General features: G+C 36.3%; 1 protein-coding gene across 1 annotated transcript in view; it reads left to right on the top strand.

Moving 5' to 3' along the window:
• Window positions 1-19957, top strand: part of LOC150095193 (xaa-Pro aminopeptidase 1-like) — a 606338-nt gene that overhangs the window by 167580 nt on the left and 418801 nt on the right. The window contains exon 8 of the mRNA XM_090410814.1: window positions 8440-8544. Within this exon, the coding sequence (XP_090266940.1) occupies window positions 8440-8544 (105 nt within the window). The remainder of the gene's footprint in view (window positions 1-8439; window positions 8545-19957) is intronic.

Raw genomic sequence — 19957 nt, 5'->3', positions numbered from 1 at the left:
AAGTAATTTATCATATGCCCAACGCACGGCTCTCCTGAAACTACGTAAAGAAAAAAGTATCGTCATCACCAGAGCGGATAAGGGTAATGCCACAGTCGTTCTTAATACCAGTGAATATAAGCGTAAAATGAACATTATCCCCCGCGATCGCGCTACCTACATCCCGCTAGAACACGACCCCACAAAAACACAAGTTAAGAAACTTAAAATTTTACTCAAAAAAGTATCTTCCTGCCCCCCAGATGTCACGAAAAAACTTAAACCTTTCCGCTCCCCCCCCCCCCCCCCCCCCCGAATATATGGCTTACCAAAAATCCACAAACCCAATTCCCCACTCAGGCCTATAGTAGATGCTACCAATGCACCTTGCTATAGACTATCTAAACAGCTGGCCAACTCTCTGATCCCCCTCACCGGAAGGTCCCCTTCCTATATAAAAAACTCGACCCACTTTAAAGTCCTCACAGAAAATTTAACCTTGAAGAAGACAGACATATTGGTAAGCTTTGATATCTCCTCTTTGTTTACCAATATTCCCTTAATTGACACCTTATCTCTCTTAGAAAACGTTTTTCCCTCTGACATCTTAGATCTCTTTTCCTTTGCCATTAACTCTGGATATTTCTCGTGGAACAACAAAATCTACAAGCAGATAGAGGGAACTGCCATGGGTTCCCCCCTCTCACCCCCCCCCCCCCCTTGCCAATTTCTATATGGAAGATTTCAAAAAACGAGCCATAGACTCAGCCCCACTCAAACCTTCTATCTGGCTAAGATATGTAGATGATGTGTTCTCTATTTGGCCTCATGGCCCAGACACGTTAGACTCCTTCCTCAGTCATCTCAATAGTCTACATCCAAGAATCCAGTTCACTATGGAAAAGGAAAAGAACAATTGTTTACCCTTCCTAGACACCTTAGTCACACGCCTGCCTAATGATACACTTACCTTCACCGTATACAGAAAACCCACACACACAGGCAGATACATTCACAAACTCTCCCACCACCACCCCTCTCAACAATATGGCATTATTAAAACTCTTACCAAGAGAGCCCACAATCTTTGTTCCAGTGGAACCATCCTCACTAATGAGCTTAACCACATACACAGCACTTTCCTCTCCAATGGCTACAGCGATCACAGTATCAAAAAAATAATCAACTCCTCCCCCATTCTCCTTCCTTCTCATCAACAAGATTTTAAAAATGCCATCACCATACCCTACATCCGTGGCACATCTGAAAAAATAGCCAAGATACTAAAACAATACAATCTACACGCAGCATATAAGCCCCACCGCAAACTTGCTACCCTTTTCCGTTCTACGAAAGATCAGCTCCCTCCTCTCTCTCTGCCTAGAGTTTACAAAGTACCCTGTTCCTGTAAGCTGGCGTACTTTGGACAGACAGGCAGATCAGCATCCATCCGTCTAGAGGAACACAAGTCTTACATCTTCAAACACAACTATGGCCATTCAGGCTTGGCTGACCATGTTTTGGACACCACCCACAGAGTATCATGGAAGAAAACCACCATGCTCCACCACAGCAAATTCAAGAAAGAGAGACTTTTCTTAGAAGCAGCAGCAGCAGCTCTCAAAAACCAACCAAATCTCAATAAATATGGTTGCATTAAGCTTCCGAAAATTTGAGAAACACTCATCACCAGAGTTCCCACCTTACATTCCAGGCCACCTACTACTGCCCTTAGAGGGCGCTCTACCTAGATGGGACTTTAGTGTCACCCACGTGGTTGGGCTTAGTATTGTTTGTTATTTGTGCATATGTTACATTAATTTTTTTTTTGTAATCCCCGTAGATGTCCTAGTGACTAGGACGAAATATAGGAAGTATTAAAGTCTATTTTAATTCTTTTTGAGTGTTGTAAAAAATCCATTAAGCCTCCAACATGATGTCCTCACAGCACTTAAGCCTCTACACACGTAAAAAACAAGGTGGAATACGAACAATTGATCATTCACAAATAGAACGAGCCGCGCGATGTCATATCACTGAGTATTAAAAGAGTAAACATTTTTTATCAGAGTCATGATTAAATGATAGATATTAATTCAGAAATTCATGTAATAATCTTAAATAACATTAAACTAATATAGGAAATTTAAAAAAAAAAAAATTTAATCTGTTATCCTGATTAAACTTTCCCAAATTTTTGATACAGATATACAATCATTACGATTCAAGTTAGGACATTGAAGTAAGGCCTCTGCACTTTCTTTAAATAAACGTTCAAATTTATAGTGACATCTGTGTAGAAGGTGAGTCTTGGATCAAAGTATGTTGTGGCTTGTTTCTATTCCATGCTGAGCTAATCCAAATTTCTCGGGTTTGTTGTGTTGAATGGATGATTGATGCTCTTGAATTCTTCTTTTTTCTATTGAGCATCCGGTTTGTCCAAAGTAGGAAAGATTACAGTTACGTGGAACTTGATACACACCAGGTAGAGACATAGTTGAGCGTTTATTTTTAGCAGAAGAAAATGGGTGGATAATTTGTTAATAGGTGTATAAGTGGCTGTTAAATCATATTTCTTCAGAATTCTTGAAATTGGTTCTGAAATCCCAGAAATGTAAGGAATTGGAACTCGATGTATTGAATCTTTGCTGTTTTGTGTTGGATTGTAAGAATTGAAAAGATGTGTACTCTTTTCGGAGAAGCCATTTAGTTTCATGTGATGTTTGATAGTCAAAAGTTCTTTCTGTAATAAACGAGAAGTTGAACAATTAGTTTTGCCTCATTGGATTAAACATTTTATGATTCCTGTTTTTTGACAAGGATGATGGGAAGATTCTTTGAGAATCTAATGACCTGTGAAAGTTGGTTTTCTATAAACTGTTGTTGTAAGAATACCCGAAGGTGAACGGATGAGGTGGACGTCTAAAAATGATAACTGTCGTTATCATTTGTCGTTATATTCTCAAAGAATCTATGCCCACCATCCTTGTCAAAAAACAGGAATCATAAGATGTTTAATCCGATGAGCCAAAACTAATTGTTCAACTTCTCATTTATTACAGAAAGAACTTTCGACTATCAAACATCACATTAAACTAAATGGCTTCTCCGAAAAGAGTACACAACATCTTTTCGATTCTTACAATCCAACACAAAACAGCAAAGATTCAATATGTCGAGTTCCAATTCCTTACATTTCCGGGATTTCAGAACCAATTTCAAGAATTCTGAAGAAATATGATTTAACAGCCACTTATACACCTATTAACAAATTATCCACCCATTTTCCTTCTAAAGATAAACGCTCAACTATGTCAACCTGGTGTGTACCAAGTTCCGTGTAACTGTAATCTTTCCTGCTTTGGACAAATTGGAAGCTTTATAGAAAAAAGAATTCAAGAGCATCTATCATCCATTCAACACAACAAACCCAAGAAATCTGGATTAGCTCAGCACAGAATAGAAACAAGCCACAACATCCCTTGGTCCAAGACTCGCCTCCTACACAGATGTCGCTATAAATTTGAACGTTTATTTAAAGAAAGTGTAGAGGCATTACTTCAGCATCCTAACTTGAATCATAATGACTGTATATCTGTATCAAAAATTTGGGATAGTTTAATCAGGATAACACTTTAATTTTATTTTTATTTATTTTTTTTAAAATTTCCTATATTAGTCTAATGTTATTTAAGATTATTACATGAATTTCTGAATTAATATCTTTAATTTAATCATGACTCTGATAAAAAATGTTTACTCTTTTAAGAATTAGCGATATGACATCACGTGGCTCTTTCTATTTGTGAACGATCAATTGTTCATATTCCACCTTGTTTTATAAAACTATTCCTATGTAGCCACTGAAGATGGTCTGTAATATTCTTGTGTAAACGTGTATATATTTTATAATAAGAAGAAACTAGCCGAGCAGGCCAAGAAAATCCCAAAGAGTGCTTTCATTACGTGACAAGTAAGAGGAAGAATAACCCTAATGAGTGCTGATGGTCACGAGGTGACAGAAGCAGATAAAATAGTTGAGTTACTGAGTAACTACTTTGCAATGTGTATGTTTATTCAAATAAAGTTTTTGCTATGATATGCAACAGAGACTTATGGGAACAGATGTGGATGAATTGGAGGTTCTTAGGATATTGCAGAATCTTAATGTAAATATAGTTGTGGGATTAGATGGGATATCAGCTCCAATTTGGTGAGAATGTGCAAGGGAATTGGCAATGCTTCTGGCCAGGCTCTTTAATTTAAGTCTCAGTGGTAGAGTTTATTTGAAAGAGAACAAAATAATTCCCTTGTGTAAGGGAAGTTTTCCAAGATTGCATTAACAAACTATACACCAATCATTATCTCAGGAGTGGTGGTAAAAGTACTGGAAAAATTGGTTAAAAAGATAATTCAAGAATGGGTGGATAAGAATATGTTACGCTATGATGAGCAACATGGCTTTGTGAAGGGTTGGGCATGCCTTAGTAAGTTATTAACTTTTTATAACAGTGTGACTGATGAGTGGATAAAGGGAATAGCTACATGATGATTCTGTTGGATTTTGCATTTGACAGAATACTACATGGAACTCTGTTATGTAAATTAGAACAAACGGTGATGGATATGGCATGTTGTATATGGATAAGAGGATGGCCTCTGGGCTGGTATCAAAAAAGTGGTATAATGGAAGAATAGAATCCAAGCAAAAGCAGGTAACTAGTGGTGTGCCACAAGGTTATCTGCTAGGACTGCTACTGTTTAATTTGTACATAAATGATATAGGAAATAATTGGAATGAATTAATTGATGACCATTGTTTCACAGAATCACTCAGATACTTCTCTCACAGACAATCAAATTCTGCCTTATGCCTCTTCTACAGGTACTTTCTTCGGTGCTCTGCTGAATTTGCAACTGACATTTCCTGTGGGGATAGTTTGAGTGTGTGTGTGTGGATTGCAGAAGTTGATTGATAGGTAAAAAAAGAGGGGATGTGATAGAAACAGTTAAGTTATTTAAAGGACATTATAGAATTGATATCAAAACATCAGATATCATGTTTTGATATCAGATATCAAAACATGAGATTTCTCTTCTTAGACTGACCTGCACCTTCTGCCATTTCTGGCACCTCTCAGTCATAGCTTCTGCAGTTTCCAAAAAAGTCTGTGTACTTTTCCACTCAAGGCACTACTTTTTATCTGTACAACCACCAACCCTATATAAATCCCAAATCCACCCAAACATGGAATTCTCTTCACATGTTCAAGGTTGTGCACCCAAAGCCTCACTAGCATTGCTTGATGCTCTTCAGAAGAGGTCAGTCAGATTACTTGATGACCACACTTTCACAGAATCACTTAGATCTCTCTCTCAAAGACAATAAAATTTGCCTTATGCTCTTCTACAAGCAATTTTGTCAGTTCTCTGCTGAATTAGCCACTATCATTCCTTCACTTTCTTCAAAAACTGTAAGACAAGATCAGCTGCTAGTCAACATTCATTTACTATCCACCTTCAAACTTCCTTCTCTTTCATTTAATCAATCTGTCATCTCAAATAGCTGCTCTCATTCTTTCTTCCCTAGAGGCTACAACCCTTCAGCTTTTTAAAAAACATGTCAAATTTTTTCTTTCTTTTTTTTTTCTGCTCTTTTACCTACTCTACATCGATGTGCTATATGTCTTGCAACTTGTTTGTGGGTCAGATAAAAAAACAAAACAGAAGCAATATTCTCTTATAAATTCCCTCCAATTACTTATCAGAGCTGCTTTGTTTATGTGTTATGACTTTTTGTAGTATTTTCATTGGTATACATTCCCTGAATTCACCTCTGTTCTTCCACATTCCATTCTTGTTGTCATGTAAGAACTTTATTTCATTCCTTTTATTTGTGTTGTTTGGAAAATTTTACTCCATACTATTTCCCCAATGAAGACAACCTCCATCTCTTCGAGGAACACATTAACAGATTCCTTCCTTCTCTCTAATCACGTGCCCAAACCCATAACACTGTTGTGTTACAGGTTTTGTTACCGCTTGCATGAGAGATTGATATAAAAAATAATAAAAAAATAAAATAAAAATCTGATTCAAGACCTGCAGAATACTGGTCTTTCCATACATTAGGCTTTATGCAGTTGATTAGATTTGGCACAAAGGCCTAATTTCCAAAATACCATATTATTCTGGACTGCACAGTTTTGCAATTACATTGTCATTTTTTTCTCTGGACATTCACTGTGTCTAATGGTTTCCCTTTCTGATTTCTTGACCAATACTTTAATACCCCAAAACTTGGAATTTTTGCCTGCACACTTTTCTATAAAAGAGGACTTTGTGTCCTCTTTTATAGAAAACACTACATTTCACTTACGTCACTGTGATCTTTTGTGGCGGATACAAAAAAACTTCCCTCAGAATGCCTGAAGCAACATCAGACTGATGTTGCTTCAGGCAACATCAGTCTGCTGATGTTGCCTGAAGTTGTGGGGCAACATCAGTTGCCCCACACACACACTCCTTCCAGTTGGTTTGTCATATGTTATCCATAAATGAGATTACCTCAAACGAACATGAAGTTGGACAGGTGTTTGTTTCTAAATTTAAAAACATTTGAATAGCTGTGGCAAAATTAATAAAAAAAAAAACAGTAATTATAAATCATCATCATAACACTAATTATGGGTATAGATCATATTGGTCTGTTCCGGTCTCATTATCCATCCAGTATCCTTTTTTGAGGTCTACCCTGCCTTCTCTTTCCAATTGGCTTATATTTTAATATTTGTTTAGGATGTCAGGTGTTGGCCATTTGGTTTACATGTTCAATCCATTTTTGTTTATAATTGTTTTAGTTTTTCTTCTATTGATTTTGTTTTTAGTTCTTTTAAAATGTCTTCGTTCCTTTTTTGATCTAATGTGTATTTTGCAGTTCTTCTCATAAATCTCATTTCACTTGTTTTTATTCTTTGTTTATCTTGTTTGTTTATTGCCCAAATTTCACTGCCATATAATAATGTTAGCACTGCTTAAATATTGTATATTTTCAAGCATGTTTCTTTTTGTACTATATTTGGGTCGAGTGTTTTATTTATCAGGCCTATAATCTGTAAATTAATAATAATAATCTTCGCTTCTTCTCCCTTTTATGTGTTAGGCCTACTGGCCTGTTACAGAGCTATCTTAAGCCCTTCTAAGTCGTACCCATCCCGAGGATAGCCCTATGCCTCTTGGTATATTCTATGACTGTATTTGTGTGTGTGTGTGTTCATGGGACCGGTTTGCCTGCTTGCAGAGGAAAAACCTCAGATAAACTGGGAAGAAAAACCCTGCTGTCCATGCCCAAGACCAACTAACTTGGCTATGTCCGAGAAAGATCCTTAAGCTCCTCGCGTCAACAACGGGAATCAAACTCACGGCACTCCTTTCCCAGACATATGGTTGCAAAGCGCATAGCCACGAGGCTAACCATGTGGCCAATAATAATAATAATAATAATTATTATTATAAATAAATAAAGGGGAATCTGCATGGAGTTCCAATACTCATTATGGAACTTCCACAGTAATTCTGTTCATAGAACTACATCATACCTGTCTTACACTATTGGCAAGATGGTCTTAAAGAGAGTGGGATTGCTATGTTTGTATACTAATATAAGTATCAGAAATAAGAGAGCTGAGTTAGCATACCTAAACAAAAAAGATATTTTAAATTAGTTGTCTGAGTATATAGAATTTTTAGGAAGGATAGGGAAGTGAAAAGTGAATCAGTACTAGTGTTATGATATTACATGCAAAGATTTTGAAGCTGTTTGGTGAGAGGATGAAATTAATAGAGTAGTACATCTATAGAATGGGATTAACCAAATTCTCCAGTACCTTAACCATCACTCCTGAAATGCTGATTGGTTGATAATTTGCTATTTCTATCTTAGAATCTCCTATGCAACAGAACTATTTATTCCTCCTTCCATTTTCCTTTCCTCTATCAGACCTGAGACTCAGAAATTTCAACCTTTATTGAGGTCTCTTCAGTGGGAGCCAGGTCCAAGTTGAGATACCAGGCAGAAGCATTAGCAAGGTCATCTCTACCTATAATAGGTTTCTACCTCAATAAAGGTCGAAACTAGGCTGGATAGTGGCCTTTCCCTTAATGCATAACATTATACATATCCGCAAGGAGATGTGTTTTGCATTATGGGAGATACTGAGTTAGGAGTGATGTTAGCTTGCTCTACCTTTGCAATGAGTTTCTCGGTGTTGTACCACCTTACCCCAGTCCTGAAGATACTATCAGGCACAAACTTTATTAGCTCACACTTGGATAAAGGATTAAACTAAATTTATTATACTTTTTTTTTTTTGCATTGCATATATAACTTCAATAATTGCTTAGTATTTTATAAACAAAAAGCTGGTTCTTTTTGTAAATTTTTTCATTATTTATATGCAGGCACAGCTGTGATAACTGAAAATCATGCAATATTGTGGACAGAAAGGCGATATTTCCAGTTAGCAGAAAAGCAACTTGACAGTAATTGGACTTTAATGAAAGAAGGTAATATGCTTCAAAATTTTTATAACAGTTAACCTCCAAACAATTGTTAACCCTATTCTATGGACAGTCCAGTGCTATTTAAAATATTGATAATTGCATCTATTCACATTTTAACCTGCTCAGATTTTAATTTTTTTTTTTTTTGTCATTGTTGGTTTCAAAATTCTCCCCTTTATCTCTGAAATTAAAAAAAAAATGCTAATTTGTTAATTATTATTATTATTACATGACACCTCCAGAGAGTCCAAAGACTCATCAAGGGAGGGTACGTATTCCACAACTCTCTGTCTCCACCACTACTATTTTCATAGACAATCATAAGCATCCATGCCCACAGTGGGATTCAAACCCACAGCCTTTTGGCTGGAAAGTGGATATGCTAACCACTGGGCCAACCAGGCTGGCATTAAGACTGTCTCTCAGCAAATGAGATTTATACCAATGACTATAGACAACTGAAAACAGTACACTAATGATATCATTTTGCAAATTAGAAAGTTTGTTATGTTATTTACCTAATTTAGCAGGTAATTTTTAACTGTTTCAGATATATAGGTATGGGAAGTCCTTTTTTTTTTTGTAAAGCATTAGTTACTGTATTCATTCTTTACTAGCAGAAAAAACTGAAAATTAAAATGATATGAAAACTCATTTTATTTACTTCCAGTTGCTATCTCATCATTCCAGTCTATATTGCCATAATTAAAATTATCCATAATGATCACCCTTTTCTTATTTACTTGGCTAATTTGATTGTACATTTCATTATCAACATCATCCACATTACCTGGTCTATAACAACATCCCACCAAGTATTTGATTCCATTCACCTCTATCTCACACCATACTGCCTCAAAACCACTGGCACTATTTCCCTCTTACATCTCTACTTTGTATGGACATAACTCTTTCTCTATCGTCAATAGCACTCTCCCTCCCTTTTTACCTCTTCTATCCTCATGAAACACACCATACCCATCTATCTCTATTTCTGTCAGGATGTCGTCCTCTTCCAACCATGTCTCACTTATTCCGACAATTTCTGGGTGAACAGACACAATTAGTGCAACCATTTCATCTGGCTTGTTTCTTATACTTCTAGCATTTGTATACAAACACAACAGTTCATTTCTGGATCTACAGCTAGTTCCACTGATACCACTCATTCGATGTGATCTCTCCATGCTCGACCGGGGCCATTTCCCTTTCTGCTTCTTCATTTTAAAACCCTTTTCAATTCCAACTGTTTCCTCTTGATCCCTGGTCATCCCATTCCTTTACTGCCTACACATGTTCACCTCCTCTTGGAGCATCCACCTTTCTCATGCTGTGTATCCCTGTCCACCCTGAGCCTCCCCGCTTTCCTGCTCCTCTTGCACACCCATTCTCTCATTTTCTATACTCATACCACTCACTTTCCCATTCATAACCATCTCTTCAATCTCTCCTGTCTTACTCTTCTGCTCTTCCACATCACTTCCCACTCGATCTGATTCATTCTCTCTATTCACTTCTCTACCATCCAGCAGCAGTCTCTCCAAGCGACTCACACCATAACCACTCAAATGCAGTCCATTGCTCCCATACAGCTCACTTCGTCCCTCAAACTCATTCCACACATTAACAAACTGTACTTCCATCTCCTCACACATTTCAGCCAGCATATCATTCATAATCCTTGCTCTCTGCCTCATTTCACCACAGTCATACCTAGGCAACATGCTAACTACCCTTCCTGTCACACTATTCTCTTTTATCTTTCTAAGCAGCCTCCTGATATCTATTCTGACACACTCTTTGTCCTCTCTCAAGTCATTAATACCTATTAATACTATTAACTCTTTTGCTCCCTCCTGCCTCATATCAAATGCCTCAATCACTCTACTCATTTTAGCGCTTAGAAAACATACCTTGTGTATTCTATCCTCCAGCACACCTTTAATAATGGAGTCGCCATACAATGCCACTCACTCATCTTTTGTTAACTCTTTCATGCCATCATTATTTATTTTAATAGTTTTTACCCGAATTTTCTTAATTTCATTCTACATCCATTTCATTTCTTGCCTCATCCAATTCAACTTCCGAATCTCGCAACACATTCTCTCTATCATTCAATCTTTCTAACTTTCTAACTCTTGACCCCCTCTTCTCACTTTCACTCTCATTCATCCTTCTTTGTTTCTGTACTTTCGGTCCAACATGCGTCCAAGTTTCACTATCATTCTTCCCATTTTCACACTCATTCATCTTTCTTTGTTTCTGTACTTTCAGTCCAACATGCGTCGAACTTTCACTATCGTTCATTATTTTTTTCGCTATCATCCATTCTTTCAATTTTTTTCACTTTCGGTTTCTACGTCACGCCATTTCTAGTTTCATTCATTCTCTCTCTCACCTCACTTTCGTCCCTTTTAACATCCGTTATGATTTTCAAATCACTCTTTTTCTTTCTTACGGATTTTTTAACATTTTTTTGTCACTCTTTCTCACCATCCTTCGCTTTCAAACGTGCACTCATTTTCCCCACGACAATCTCTCTACTAACACTTTCTGTCATCAATTTCATATTTGCATTCATCAATTCCTCTTTCAGGTCACACTTTGCACACACCCTCCTTCTACCCTCACCAAATATCCACAAATCATTTATGTAATCGAAAGAATACATATAACAGACCTCACACTTAATGAAACGACTGAAATCTAAATTAAAGTCATGGAATGACAATGTCGCCGCCATTTTTTGCAGGTTACTAAGTCTAATAATAATGATTTTGTAATTAAGTTTTGGCAAAAAAAATCCCCCACACTAATAAAACCGGTAGCGCACAACATTTATTGCCTATAGTGAGATGACCACTCACTTACTGGAGACTTGAAGTAGCTTGAAAAGTTTCATGTTTGGTCTCTCTAGAGCAAAGCTTCCAGATTATGTAAAAAATAAATAAATAATAATACAAAAAATTATAAAAATAAAAATTCCTTGGTTTATCCGTGGTTTGAAGCCTTTTGTAGGTTGAGGTCAACATAAAAAACATCAGTTGCAAGATTATTTCTTTCAGGCCGTATTCTATATTTAAATGAAATTATTGAAGCATAATATAATAATGGCAGAAGATAACTAAATATCATGTATACAGTGAGACATGAGTGAAAACTGCAATGTCACTCATGTCTCACTTAAAAATAAAAGATAAGCCACATCAATGTACAAAACCCAATGGAAAAGAAGCAGAACTAGCAAAAGAATTTGAGAAATACCATATCATGATTACATAATTATGTTACCAAAATAAGGAATTTTAAAAACAGGTGACATCCTGAGTATCTGATATGTTATGTTGGAGGTTTAATGGACTTTTTACAGCACTCACAAAGAATTAAAATAGAATTTAATACTTCCTATATTTCGTCCTAGTCACTAGGACATCTACGGGGATTACAAAGACAATTAATGTAACATGCACACAATAACTTGCGTTTTTGTGGGGTCGTGTTCTAGCGGGATGTAGGTAGCGCGATCGCGGAGGATAATGTTCATTTTACAATTGTATTCGCTGGTTGGCTACTTCCGACGGTCGCTTACCGTCGGAAGTAGCCAACAACATCAGACTCGACGTAGCCAACATCCTCGTTCACTCGTCGCCTCCAAAAAGTAACTTATCTTATTCCCAACGCATGGCTCTCCAGAAACTACGCAAAGAAAAAAGTATCGTCATCACCAGAGCGGATAAAGGTAATGCCACAGTTGTCCTTAATACCAGCGAATACAATCGTAAAATGAACATTATCCTCCGCGATCGCGCTACCTACATCCCGCTAGAACACGACCCCACAAAAACGCAAGTTAAGAAATTAAAAATCTTACTTAAAAAAGTAACCTCCTGGCCCCCCGACGTCACGAAAAAACTTAAACCTTTCCGCTCCCGTGCCCCCCGAATATACGGTCTACCAAAAATCCACAAAACTAATTCCCCACTCAGGCCTATAGTAGATGCCACCAATGCACCTTGTTACAGACTGTCTAAACAGCTGGCCAACTCTCTGTCCCCCCTCACCGGAAATTCAGCTTCCTATATAAAAAACTCTACCCACTTTAAAGCCCTCACAGAAAATTTAACCTTGAATAATACAGACATATTAGTAAGCTTTGATATCTCCTCCTTGTTTACTAATATTCCCTTAACTGACACTTTATCTCTCTTAGAAAACGTTTTTCCCCCTGACATCTTAGATCTCTTTTCCTTTGCCATCAACTCTGGGTATTTCGCTTGGAATAAAAAAATCTACAAGCAGATAGAGGGAACCGCCTTGGGCTCCCCCCTTGCCAATTTCTATATGGAAGATTTCGAAAAACGAGCCATAGACTCAGCCCCACTCAAACCGTCTATCTGGCTAAGATATGTAGATGATGTGTTCTCTATTTGGCCTCATGGCCCAGACACGTTAGATTCCTTCCTTGGTCATCTCAATAGCCTATATCCAAGAATCCAGTTTACTATGGAAAAGGAAAAGAACAATTGTTTACCCTTCCTAGACACCTTAGTCACGCGCCTGCCTAATGATACACTTGCCTTCACTGTATACAGAAAACCCACACACACACAGGCAGATACATTCACAAACTCTCCCACCACCACCCCTCACAACAATATGGCATCATTAAAACCCTTACCAAGAGAGCCCACAATCTTTGTTCCAGTGGAACCGCCCTCACCACTGAGCTTAACCACATACACAGAACTTTCCTCTCCAATGGCTACAGCGAACACAGTATCAAAAAAATAATCAATTCCTCCCCCATTCCCCGTCCCTCTCATCAACAAGAATTTAAAAATGCCATCACCATACCCTACATCCGTGGCACTTCGGAAAAAATAGCTAAGATACTAAAAAAGTATAACCTACACACAGCATATAAGCCCTACCGCAAACTGGCTACCCTTATCCGTTCTACGAAAGATCAGCTCCCTCCTCTCTCTTTGCCTGGAGTTTACAAAGTACCCTGTTCCTGTAAGCTTGCGTACTTTGGACAGACAGGCAGATCAGCATCCATCCGCCTAGAGGAACACAAGTCGTACATCGTTAAACACAACTATGGCCATTCAGGCTTGGCTGACCATGTTTTGGACACCACCCACAGAGTATCATGGAAAAAAACCACCATGCTCCACCACAGCAAATTCAAGAAAGAGAGACTTTTCTTAGAAGCAGCAGCAGCTCTCAAAAACCAACCAAATCTTAACAAATACGGTTGCATTAAGCTTCCGAAGATTTGGGAAACAGTTATCGCCAGAGGTCCTACCTTACATTCCAGGCCACCTACAACTGCCCTTAGAGGGCGCTCCACCTAGATAGGACTTTATTGTCACCCACGTGGTTGGGCTTAGTATTGTAAGTTTTTGTGTGCATGTTACATTAATTGTCTTTGTAATCCCCGTAGATGTCCTAGTGACTAGGACGAAATATAGGAAGTATTAAATTCTATTTTAATTCTTTGTGAGTGCTGTAAAAAGTCCATTAAACCTCCAACATAATGTCCTCACAGCACTTAAGCCTCTACACAAGAATACCTGATATGTTATTAAGAACATAGCAATCAAGCAAAAAAAGGGTAAATACCGAATACCTAAACAGAAAGATAAACTTGACTGAAAAGCAATATTAAATCAGTGATGTGAGCCCATTTCACAATGGAGAAATTTAATGCAATTTATTTTGTGTCTTTGGTCCACCAAAGGTTATATGAAAATTCTTGCAGTCATCATAAAAAAAAAAAGAAAGAAAAAAGTTCTTTTAGAGACTAAACTAGCAGGATAGAAAACAAATTCCAAACCAACATAAATGTTTTGGAAAAATCTGGAGAAAGTAACAGAGTCAATTCCAATGATAAATACTCAATTTCTATTAATGATATAGTAATTACTAATATGGTTCAACACTTAGATATCCTTAAATTCCCTTGAAATTGAAACATAAAAAATTCTTTCTGACCACATTGTTGTTAACAGTGATATCTTCAGATTAGTCTATGAGTATGGAAGGATTTGAAATAGGAAATGATCACCATGTAGTTTTGAGAAAAGCAAACTATGTGGAAAAGTTTTAAAAAACTAGCTTTCAGATATGAACTGCTTACTCTTATATACAAATAACATGAGTGGGAAAAGTAAAAACGTATGAAAACAAGAAACAATCTTTAAAGAATGAATGAATAAATGGCAAATTTGCAAAATCCATAGTGGACTCAAGAACTTACAGAAGCATCTCATGAAATGAAGAAATTACATAGAAAATTTCTGGCCAGTAAAATGTTCAGAAAAGTTGGTTAGGACTTGAATTCAGAAATGAATGAATGAATGAACAGGTCTATGATTTCCTATGGGAGAAAGCAATAATCTGCAGGAGGAGGTGAACAAACAGATGCTATGGTAAAAGGGCAGTGAATGGCAATTTCATACTGCAAAATTATGCAATGAGCATTGAGCATTTGTGAGATTACATTCTGATACTGTACTGTACTGCAAGAAACTGATGAAATTAAAGATCTTGATTGGATAGCAAATAAGGAGTGGAAATTCCAAAATGCCAAAGTGATAAAATAGCACAAAGGATATCAGCAGATTCACTATAGTAAATAAACCATATTATAACAAACTGCTATATTCATTATAACACTATATCTGTGGTCCCTACAAGTTCGCTATATGAGAGCCACCTGTCCAATGATTTGAGAAAGATGCTGATGAATAGAAATAAGGAAGTTGATCCTTTTTTATTGATTCAATAACGACCTTGATTCAATGACATCTGAACTACTGTATTTCAGATTTAGATGCCCAAGTTTCATAATGATGAAGAAATGGAGAGGGGGGTGGGAATGGAGAGAGAGAGAGAGAGACAGAGAGAGAGAGAGAATTCAAAGATAAATAATTTCAGATCTGTGAAATGTTCACCATGAGAATAGAATGAAAGTTTGTATTAGTCTATAAAACAAATTTTATGGGATTTCTTACAAGTACATTACTACATAACGAGGAAGGAGAAAATATAACAAGTCAATCTTGAAAAGGATAAAAATGTGGCTTGCAAGGATGTAGGACTAGAATTCTTGCTTGTTACTGTTAAGTGGAAAAAAGTAGAATTGGTTATTTGATGGAGTAATGATGCATATTGTTATTATAATTTTCACTGAATAAATTTAAGGAAAGCATGATAGACACTGTGAGTTAGTCTGGGTCATCTCAAATTGAGTCCTAGAACTACTTGAAACCTTTTAAATAATGACAATAATAATAAAACAGAATGCACAATTTAAAAAAATATATAGAAAAAAATGCAAAAATCCTGGGATAATCTTGAAAATAATGCAGAAGATAATCATCATAAAGAAAGCAAAATGTTTTAGAAGCAACTGAAGCTGCTTAGAAATGGATAAAAGAATACACAAAAAAAAAGAGCCAGTAATGAAGGTGTGAAAAAAAAAACAAAAAGACTTGAAGATAAGGATAATCTGGATATCTGAAGAAATTTTAAAAATTATAAGTAAGGCAATTAATAGCAGAAAACATCCAGGATATTTTCTGGATTAATAGCAGTAAATGCAATTGCAACTATATTTCAAAACTCAAAATATATCTACAAAAAGCCATTAGGTATCTAAAATTAGTAAAAAAAAAAAAAAGTAAGCTGGTATAGATCAGTGTTTCTTAAGCTGAGTTCCAGGAAACTCTAGAGCTCTCAAAAACTTGTAGAGGTTCCCTAGAGCAGACAGATATTTATTTGCCAGCCTGGTTGGCTATGGAGGATACAAATCCTGCCATGACTGAATGTTTGTGATTGTCTTCAGGCAGAAGGTGAATTTCATTGCCTGGACAGAGACTTTCAGTCACTGAAGTGATTTGAAAAAGTCCCATGTTTGGTCTCTAGAATAGGGTTTCTGAGCTAGGTAAAAAAAAAAATAATTATACAAAATAAATAGCAAAAAAAACATATCCTTAGTCAATACATGGGATAAATATATTATAGTCTTACACAAACTTTTTATGAGTTTAAGTATGAACATAACTACTATAGCTGAAAAGTTCAGATGAACATACACACCTAAGACTAATGTAAATGAGAAAGTTTCCATTTGTCAAAGTTAAGTTAATATCAAATCTTTTCTGGAGGTGAAAAACAATAAGTGTAAACACAATTCTTTCTACATTTAGATTCACACATAAAAGATAACTGCTTACAATGTGTTATTTGTTCACAGTTTTGTCTAATAGTGCTATGGTTTCGTCAGAACTTAAGCAGTTGGTAGTGGAAACAAAACAACAACAGTATATGTTAATTGATTTTTTAATATTAATAACAGTGATGCTATGCATCATAAGTTTTCTTCATTACAATAGTTTTCACATAATCATTCATTGTCATAATTTCCTTTCCCATAATTTTTTTATGAAAGGTTCAGCATTTCTTAAATGCAAAAAGTTTAAGAAAGGTTGATATAGATGATATCCCACCAGAAATTCTTAATGAGCACAGCTCACATTATATCCATCAATAAAAAAATATAGTACAATGAATTAATGAATGGGAAAATTATAGAGGAACTGTGCTACTGAGTGTTATAAGATTTTGCAGCATATGCTAACAAAAAATATCAGAGAAAAATCTGGAGAAGAACATTATCTGATGGAATGGATAACAAAATTAGCTAGCATACAGACTTCATAGTTTATGGCAGAGTATGCAGTATATCCAGATGAAATGCAAGTAACCAGCAGAGTGCTGAAGGCACTATATTATACCACTGCTATTTAATTCATAAATTAATGATACAAGAAATAATGTGAAGGAGCATATCCAGTTGATTGCTCATGATGCAAAATTGAGGAGGGCAACAGTTAATTATTAAGGTGATGTAGAAAATCCTGCAAAGGTTGCAAATTTAATGTGGAGAATTGTAAGGTTATGCACTTTGAGATGAAAATATTACCGCTGTTTATTATATTAATGGAAATGTACTGTAGGGATGAGGCTAGAGATATGGGATAATTGTAAACATGGTGTCAAAGTTCAGAGTGCATGTTACAAAAGTGAGCAAAACAGTTCAAAGGATTACTTGGATGTTGAAGAAAACACTGACAAGTAGAGAGAGAGAGAGGGAGGGTATTGCATCTCTTCATAAGGCTTTGATACAGATATATCTTGACAACTGTGCATGTGTTCAGCCATTCGAATTTCTTGGGAACAAGGAGACAGTGTGAAAGATCTAGAGGACATAATCAAATTAGTGATAGATCTGCAGAATGCTCCTCATGAGAATAGACAAAGTGTGTGGGCTGCAGAGTTTGGTTAATGAGTAGAAAACAGAGGGTAAGTCACAGGAACATATAAGCTACTAAAGAGGTTCTATAAAATCAATACAAAAGAAAGTTTTCAATATGTAACAAGTTGGAAAAAGAACAAGGGATTATCCCCAGAGGATGTGCAAAAGCGTGGTTAGTAAGGCCATAAGAACTATTTTTGGTTGGAGAGTGGTAAATGAACAGAATGAGTGACCAGATGTGGTTGTGAGTACTTTCACAGTGGAATTCAAGATGTCTGATAGATATTGTGTGAACAACAGTCAGTGAGAACCTCCTCTGATGAGTCTTTGGATTGAACAGAGATGCCCATGTTATAATACTAATAAAAAAAAAATAATAATAATACTCAACTGAGGCCAACTAGGCACTGTCATTACCAGGCTGTTATTTTAAGACAAAAGAAACATGGCAATGAAACAATGAAGTTGGCTTGCTTTGGACAGGTAGATCAGTCATCATCCATTTAGATAAACACAAAACTTACATCTGCAATCATGACTATGGTCATTCTGGTCTTACAGACCATGTACTGGATACCACTCACATGATCTTATGGAAGAACCACCATGCTCTATCACAGTAAATTTAAAAATGAAAAACAGTTCTTGAAATCTGCAGCGACACTCAGAAATCAACTTACTTTAAACAAATATGGGTGCATAAATCTTTCCAAAATTTAGGAAACAATAATCATATACCAATTTACATCCTAGGGTGCCAACAAATGCTCACAAAAGACACACCACCTAAGTGATTCATTGAGCATTGTCTTGTCTCTGTGTGTGTGTGCATGTGTGTTACTTACCAGTGTTATCTGTACTCCCTGAAGATGTCTCAGTGAGATTAAGACTAAATATAAGAAGCATTAAAATTAGTTTCTAATCCTTTCTCAGTGCTGTCAATATTCCATTAAACCTCCATCATGAATTCCTTTAGTTAGTCTAAGATCCAGAAAAGGGAGTGAACCATTAGATTCTAATTCGTAGATTAATTATTATATATACATCCAATTCTCCATTTACACGGTAGATTAATTCCAGGTGTAAATGAAAACCATGTAAAAAAGAATACAGCGCATATGAAAAAATTGAAGAATGGTTCCAGATGTGAAAACCCGATACAAAACAGTAATTTGAAAAGGTCCAAATACACCCTCGCATATGGTTATTAGTTAAATTTTATTTGCTGTCACTTTATGCCGGTAGCGACATTCTTTTGTGTGAGACTGAAATTAAATCACTTCCATCACTTTGAAACACTTTGGCCATCCTGTTCATACTGCAATGGCGAAACGTTTTCTTCAGTAAAAGGAACTAAATTATACCTAATTTCCAATAATTCTGTAGGGTGATTTCTTTTTTACCACGAACTCTGTAATTAATCATTGAAGTCCAGATTTTTTCCCATCAAATAGCATTTAACTTCTAGAAAAAAACATTGATGGCACCATTCATTAAAAATTTCTTCTGTAACCCAACTTTTTTTTGTTTGGCTTCCAGGGTTCTGATAACATCTTAAAATCCACACCTTTCATTTCCTGTGGTATTAGAGATTGATTAATGAGTAATGGTTTTAATATACAATCTCCTGAAGCATTGCAAAATAATAGTCACCTAAGCTGCTTTAAAGCCACCAACAATTTTTTGTGATTTCGCTATATACGAGGTGGTCTGAAAAGTTCTCGGCCTAATAATGAAAAAACAAATTTATAAATTCAAAATTATTTTTATTTTTCAACATAATCTCCCTTAAGACTAATACATTTATTCCAGTGATGCTCCAGCACCATTATCCCGTCCCTGTAGTGGTTCTCAGTAGGATCTGTAAAATACCCCTCTACAGCTGCAATCACCTCTTGATTGGAAGAAAAACGCTGACCAGTGAGGAAGAGTTTTAGTTTTGGGAAGATATAGAAGTCAGAGGGAGCCAAATCTGGGGAATAGCGTGGATGTTCCAACAATTCACAGTGCAGATCCCTTAATTTTCCCATTGCCAGAACACCTTTGTGGGCAGGTGCATTGTCCTGATGAAAGATGATTTTTTCCTTC

This window comes from Typopeltis vanoorti, chromosome 20 (assembly GCF_054136105.1).
Source record: "Typopeltis vanoorti isolate ZY-2024b chromosome 20, IOZ_Tvanoo_1.0, whole genome shotgun sequence".
NCBI lineage: Eukaryota > Metazoa > Arthropoda > Arachnida > Uropygi > Thelyphonidae > Typopeltis > Typopeltis vanoorti.
The sequence above is the reverse complement of the archived record's forward strand: the minus strand, read 5'-3'. Positions and strand labels throughout refer to the sequence as shown.